General features: G+C 48.7%; 1 protein-coding gene and 1 non-coding gene across 2 annotated transcripts; both read right to left on the reverse strand.

The window, feature by feature from the left end:
- Positions 1–500: 500 nt before the first annotated feature.
- LOC100823119 (glucan endo-1,3-beta-glucosidase 8) lies at positions 501–3289 on the reverse strand. Its single transcript, XM_003561333.4, has 2 exons — positions 2569–3289; positions 501–1844 (listed from the first exon to the last, which is right to left on the reverse strand). The coding sequence occupies exons 1-2, from the start codon at positions 2910–2912 to the stop codon at positions 704–706; spliced, it is 1485 nt and encodes a 494-aa protein (XP_003561381.1). The 5' UTR covers positions 2913–3289; the 3' UTR covers positions 501–703.
- A 2951-nt stretch (positions 3290–6240) lies between these two features.
- TRNAG-GCC lies at positions 6241–6311 on the reverse strand. The gene has a single exon. It is a non-coding gene; the product is annotated as a tRNA-Gly (tRNA).
- Positions 6312–7365: the final 1054 nt, after the last annotated feature.

A 7365-nucleotide genomic window follows, 5' to 3' on the forward strand; every position in this document is an offset into this window, starting at 1 on the left:
TAATATGAGAGATACAAAAATAAAAACCAAATGGATCAATGTTGACAGCCGTTTGATTAAAGGTTGTCGTTATTTCTCAAGCTCAGTTTGGCGTTGCTGAAATGTGTTGTGGAAAAATATACATGAAAGTAGGAAAAAATTGTTAGCCAACCACAAAAATAGTGAAAAGCAGGTGAAGAAAATAGGATTATAAAATCCACCGCAATGCCAAACGGAGCCTCAGTTGCCTGATTTTTAAGCATAATGTTTTAAATCTCAGCTGACGTAAATTCAAGAGTCATCCTCATTTTCCCCTCTCTCAAATGCTATGGTTGGATTAAAACTCGACGGCCAAACACGTCGACCCATATCTAACCCAAAAAACTGGCGACTTCTCAATAACAAAAACGTAGATTAAAAGCTTCTCATCTCTTTCGTGGTTCCACGAATCTCATGTTCAAATTAGACGGGTCTTAGCATTAGCTTAGTTGCAGTTATTTGTCGGTTGCGCCAAAAATAGCAAAACCAAAAGGTACCATGACCATTGCCGGCTAAAGCGTACACACCCAATGCATTATCGAACCATTTAATCTCGAACTAATCTTAGCGTCTGAATTACAGAGCTTCTATGATCTAGTCCAAATTCCACGAGGAGGGTGGCCTAAACCTCAAGCTCGAACAAATCAACAAAGAAATACACAACCACATCGCCAAATGCCTATTACTAGCAGGAGGACAACAGCACGAGCTGGGCCAACGCCAACATCAGCAAAGCGGCCACCACCACGCCAGGCTCCGGCGCCGGCGCCGCCGCCGAGGTGGCGATCTGAATGGTGAAGTTGCAGGCGTGCGTGGAAGGGTCCGTCTGCGTGGGCAGCGCGAGTCCCTGGAAGTCGCAGGCCTCGTCCTTCTGGCTCTGCGTCTGGTAGTAGGCGTTGAACGCGTACGAGGCATTCCCGCGGGCGTCCATGCCGTTGCAGGTCGAGCCGTAGCCGAGCGTCGTGCAGTCGGCGTTGGAGCAGGCGTAGTCGATCTTCTCCCCGAGCTTCCCCAGATCCCCGGCCTTGGGGTTGAGCGCGCACCACGTCCTGGACAAGTACTCCACGCCCTTGGCCGGCACGAGCCTGGCATTGGCCCGCCGGCCTTGCCCGGCCAGATCCATGCCGTACTTGGGCTGCCCGTCGTACCGGAAGATGCCCCAATGCCGCTCGAAGCTCCCCGGCGCCACGCTCTTCCGGTCCTCGTCGACGAGCCCGAACAAGTACACGGCCTCGATCCTCTGCCCCGGCCGCGCGGGCGAGCCGTGGGTTGTCGCCAGGCGCTTCAGCAGCCCACCGTAGAACCGCTCGGCCAGCGCCGCCGTGGCGCGCCGGTCGCCGTCCGTGGGCCAGCCCACCTCGCCCACGATGACCGGCATGTCGCCGTGCCCGGCCGCACGCAGCGCCGCCACCAGCGTGTCGAAGTTGGCGTCGAACACGTTGGTGTATGTCACCCCGTTGCCGCCGTCGTGCACCGGCGGCCCGCCGTCGTCGAAGAAGGCGAAGTCGAGCGGGAAGTCGTCGCTCAGGTAGAGGCTCAGGAACGGGTAGATGTTGACCGTGAAGGGCGCCTTGTTCTTGGCTAGGAACTTGACGATGTCCGTCATGACGCCCGAGATGTCGGACCGGAACCGGCCAGCCGACGGCACGGGGTTCTTGGCGGGGGAGTTGTAGACGTCCGCGTTGAGGGGCACCGTGGCCTTGATCCGGTCGCCGGCGCCGGCGTCGTTCAGCGCGTTCTGGATGTTCTCCAGCGCCGGCAGGGTGGCCTTGATGAACGACCCGTTGTATGCCTCCAGGAATGGCTCGTTGCCCACCGCCACGTATCTGCAGCAACAGAGATATGGTCACGAAACTTCAGCTCCGGCTTCTAGATGTAAAAAAGATTGCAAAATCAGAACAGAGGTCTTGTTTTAGTTCAGGTTTTGCACTCTGGTTCAGTAAACAACCAAGTGCCATAACTCACACTGGATTCTTGCTAGCCAGTCATTGCTGTCGCTGCCTCACAATTTGAGTTTCAGTTATGAAAAATGCTGGCAAGATTACTTTGAAAAACCATAGCCTCAGATCGAAGTTGTGCTGAAATAAAGTTTTTATTAAACCAAATGCCACTTGCCAGGCATGGACAACCACCATCCATCCCATTATCCATGCTCTGAGATGCGCCCCCACCAAAAGGATATGATCCCTTCCATTGCACGACCAACCAAACATCCCCCAACAACAACCCCTCCACTGACCACTGTCCCCTCCAACTAACAACGTCAGATCCTAACAACAACACAGCCTTATTTTATCCAAATCTGACTGAAAATCGTGCCCAAGAAACACAACGAATTCGAAACAATGTATCACTGTCAGAAACGATCTTTGGCTCGCTGTGATGTGATGCACTGCCGCTGAGGAACCGACTAATTAAACGGAAAGGTTGGTGGCAAGAAGATGACAGAGAATTTCCGCACACTTAGCAAAGATTAGGTAGAAAAAACAGAGCAGGACGATGGCGACGGCTGTGCCTGAGAGTCAAGAGGGAGCTAGAGGGAGAGCTCACTTGATGATGACGCCGCCGTCGAAGTCGAAGCGCTTGACGTTGCGCTTGACCCAGTCCCTGGCGGCCTTGGGGTCGGCGGCCATGTCGTGGAGCATGTTGTTGGGGATGGCGGCCATGACCTCGATGCCGCTCCCGGCGAGCGCGCTCATGGCGTCCAGGTTGGTCTCGAACAGCTTCACCTTCTTGATCCCGTTGTCCCTCAGCAGCTGCACCACCACCTTGGCCGGCAGCGGGTGCGACGCCTGCGTGCCCCAGTTCACCCCCAGCCCCTCCACCATTGCAGCCGCCGCCGCCATGGCCACCACCACCACCGGCAGCAGCGCTACGCGGCCGAGGCTCGCCATTGCTCGACGCAATGCGGTGTATAAACCGACCGGGATGGGGGCTGCGAAGAACTCACGGATCCCGGCGAGAAACTCCGAGAGAACGGCGGCGAATCTGGACGGATTTTTTTTTGTCTCCTCGAGACCTTCACAATCCAGCAGCTGGGAGAAGCTGGAAGGCTGGAGCTCTGTGTAGCCGGGCAACACGGCGAGACAGCAGGCTATGAACCAGTGGGAGAAATCGAGGAGACGAAGATTTGAATTTTCGAATCGAGCGAATGGGCGGAGGAGGGCTGCAGGGGAGAGCAGCTGGAACGGGCGGCCAGAGAGTGAGAGTCCATCCAGCTCCAGCAGGAGGAGAGACCACTCTGACACTTAAGACGAGGAGTTTATTTGAAGGCATCGTGGGCAAAGCATTGATCGGGTAGACGGGACGGGAGGGCCGTTTCGGTCATTTTGACCCGTGCTCATTTTGCGTCTCCTCCCCGTACCATTGTAGGCTGTAGCCACCTATTTTTGGTTACTCCAACAGGGAGTTTTAAGCAATGTTTGAAGTAGTAGCATGAAAGTTGCATTTCGGTCGAGTAGAGGGATATATTCACTACGAAAGCCAAATACAAAAGGTGTCCTGATTAGTCGTGCCTCCACCATAAACTGAAGCTCACAGTAATCTTTGTTATACTCCGTCGGTTGAGGCATTGTTAATTTAAAGCCATATGACAATGCATTTCGTCTAAAAAACCTAAAGACGTTGTACACCGTAACCGCAACAGAGACAACACATCGCCGAGCCAACAACACCTATAGCTACGTACAAGAAGGCATTGTATAACAAAATTTGTGCCCATCTCCCTGAACATGCTCTCGCCATGGTAGCCACCTCACATATGAACCCCATATTGTCTCTATATATTTTCCAAGGTAAGGACTACTATTATCGGTCATCTTCACATGATGGCTCGAATCCCTATCTTGCTAAGCTTGATATGTCATTGGTATTCCAACAAAGACAAGAGCACCCCTCCATGTAGTGCGCAATCACATTGGCTTCCAACAATATGTGCCTCTTTATCTCCGTTAATGCTCGTAAGGAACACGTGGGCCATCGAAACAGTGCGAAGCCAACGGCATTCACGTGCCAAAAAACCATTTTTAGTTTAACCGGAAACGTCTCATGCATAACCAAATGAATTCGGCTGTGCGGGACTTTCTACATATCTAACCTTCTTGACAATGAAATCATCATAAATGATCTACTTTGAATTTAAATACCAGTAACAAAAATAAACTGGACATACTCTCTGAAGATGGCTCCTCTAATGTGTACTTCATCCTTGCAGTCGGGTTAGTGACATTTGGGCCCCACGGACGGATGACCCATATGGCGGGGACACCAATTCAGGGTGCAGCACGTTAGTGGAGTTGTTTACATACTCTGAGGAGAAATAGGTAGGTTATCACCCTTTTTTTTAGGGATCCATGCCTTCCACTCACAATGAAATGTCGGAGGCCTATGAAATGTTGTGTAATCTTGCCAAAATTACCAAAACACCCTTCAAATTTTGTTGGGCGGGGCACGCAGTCAGGTTGCAGGACATGGGCCGTGTACTCGTGTACCTATTTCTTTGACAGCAGGGTCGTGTACGACACTTGTGCATTTTCAGTATAAAAAAGAAGTCACACGCAGTTTAGTTCTCGTAGACTCCCAAACAAGCTCCCGTCTGTTGTGATATCCCCAGCAGTGTTATTTAGGACATGTAATTCGTGATATACTGATATCCCTGTGAAACGGTTACCATTGTACCCGAGCTATCCTGTGGCCTTTGCCATAAATTTGCCGGGGTGCATGTTGCTTGCTGTAGCCGTCTGTTTTAGCTGAACAAGAATCCTATGTCGGGATGTTCAGGGTTTCATGCTCTATGTCATTATCAATTATTCTCTTGCGATGGGGCCGGGGACATACACAGTCCCCCTTTGGGCTTTTATGCCAGATTCTAGGTTCTAGACAGCTGAACCTCAAAAGAAGAGAAAAATTCCCATCAGCTGTCAGGAGAAGTCCAACCCAAATCATGTGTAAAAAGGATTTTAGGAGAAACTGGTCTAGACAGAATGCCATTTTCGGACTTGCCCTCATGGCGAACCGTTTTTACGGCCAAAATGCCACCGCCAAGTTTCAGAACGCGAACCGTTTTCCCCGGACCCGAGCGACCCGTGAGCGAGCAGAAACAACATCGCGGGCTCGTCTCCCTGCCGTCGCCGCTCCTCCCCCGCCCCACCTCTTCTCCACCTCCGGCCGCCCTGCCTCCTCCCCACGCCCGGCGGTCTTCCCCATATCCACCGGAACAGGCCGCCCCGCCTCCTCCCATCTCGGAGTTGCGTCACTGCCCCTCTCGAAGAGCCGCCGCCGTCAAGTCCACCGAATCCGCTGCCGTCCAGGAACTCGTTGCCCCGCGGTCCGGGAGCTCGTCCTGATCTGCCACGCCGTGGCTCTCCTCCTCTTGTGAACCGTTCAGCCGCCAGCGAACTAAGCATCTGCCTATGCGGCCCAGATTTCCAACTTCCGTACGACGCCCTCAAATTTCTCAAATTCTTGGAACCTCCTGCCCTCTGCAAGTTGGAATTGATGCTTTGTTGGCAATCCTCCTACGATTCAATTCACGTATGGTTCTTGATGTTTACTAGTTGTTGATGCTTTGTTGGCAATCCCGCGTGAAGTTCTTGATGCTTCATGTTTTGCTGCACTCTTTAGTACTCGAATTGGTGTACTTTATCCTTGTATGAACTGATGCGTGTGTACAAAGTTAGATGCATCTTGATTTTTGATAAGTCTGTGGTATTAGGGATATGCAGATTTGATGAGTGCATAATGGTTAATTTTTCATTATAATTAGTATGTACATAATAGTAGTGAGTTTTTATTCGTAATCAGTGGACAGTGATTTTTTTTTCACATTTGATTGGAGTTATGTGCGAAAACTGACGAAAATAATGTCATTATCCATGGAATATGATGCAGCGTGAGTTTAAGGGCATTATAGACGTTTTCTAGTCAAATGACAACAAGCGGTAGTTTGAGAAACCGTAGTAGTTTCTCGAAGCTTCTTGTGACAGCTGTTTCTCTCGTATGGTTTCTGGAGAAGCTCCAGCCGAAAAGAAGGGGCATATGCAGATCTAGCGCAGCGTCTAAAACAGGTGGAGCATTTGCTTAACCGGGACGCCAGATCGATGTTGCTTGGGCTGAAAAAAGAAAGAAGCGGCCACCCCCTGTAGTGGTAAATAAATGACGACCTGGTTACTGTATCAAAGCAGACCACACAGTAAGTAGGAACAAAACACACAAGGGAGTTCATGCACCAGCCGGGAATCGAACCCGGGTCTGTACCGTGGCAGGGTACTATTCTACCACTAGACCACTGGTGCTTGTTGAATTTTGAAGGAAAATCACATTTACAGAAAGAAGGAATAATTTCCCGGAAACGGGGGTCATTTATGTGATGCGATGGTTGCGCAGCGCAACGGTGCATTGGGCTCCCAACTTCATCATCGTCCCAGATGTCCAGATACGACAAACTTTTAAGCTAAAAATACGTAACACTCACATAGTCACACACCATACATTTGTGATATCACAAATTTCAAAGCTAAATATGATACACATCGATAAAGAAAAGAAATCCAAGTATGAGTAATAAAGTGACGTGATATTAGTTGCTCATTTGAATCCGTGCTACTCACATGCGGCTCTGTTTTCTGTTTACTTAAATATGTTGATAAAATTTGTTTTCTATCTCTATATGGATTAATGAAAAAGTTCTTTTAAAATGAACAACTTTGGAAGTAAAATTTTGTTGCGAGGTGCATTCTTATGAGAAGATATCATGTGCTCCTGTGATACCACCACACTGTAGAATCTCTAAAAGGTTTTCATTTTTTTTGAATTTTTTTGGTGAGTTCATACGTGTTAAACTTCCACAAAATATCACCAATTCATTATACATGTAGAGAAATAAAAAACAAATACATATATGAACAGTACCAAAAAGACAAAAAAACAAAATTTCAGACACTGTTCATGTTTGGATTTGTCTTTTTTTCCTCCTTGTATTTGAAATTTGTTGGATTCTAGACGCGTATGTAAGCTCACTCATTTTTTCCATTTTTTGAAAACTTTTTATTGGCGCTACCGTGCATTGGCAGCACGCCAGCACCCAAAAGCGTGGGAACACATGATATTCTTTCCATTGGTATGCTAGTAAACCACATGTGCTGACGGAAATGGGAGTAGAACAAAACGGTACAATTTTACAATCATCTCGTTGTTTTGTTTTCCACAAACGAAATGCATGCGCGTTGCTACAAAATTAAAAGCATATATGCAATGGTTATTTAAATGCTTATGTATTGATGAGTTGTTTAAATATTTGCTCACTCGTATTTTCCAAATTTATACTAAATAACACTTATTGTAAAACAT

This window comes from Brachypodium distachyon, chromosome 1 (genome assembly GCF_000005505.3).
Source record: "Brachypodium distachyon strain Bd21 chromosome 1, Brachypodium_distachyon_v3.0, whole genome shotgun sequence".
In the NCBI taxonomy this organism is placed as follows: domain Eukaryota; kingdom Viridiplantae; phylum Streptophyta; class Magnoliopsida; order Poales; family Poaceae; genus Brachypodium; species Brachypodium distachyon.

Bases quoted from the DNA above. Each gene is read 5' to 3' on its own strand.
- LOC100823119 (XM_003561333.4), bottom strand. From the start codon at position 2,912: ATGGCGAGCCTCGGCCGCGTAGCGCTGCTGCCGGTGGTGGTGGTGGCC. The intron at 1,845-2,568 runs GTGAGCTCTCCC...CTGTTGCTGCAG, and splicing joins GACGGCGGCGTCATCATCAA to ATACGTGGCGGTGGGCAACG.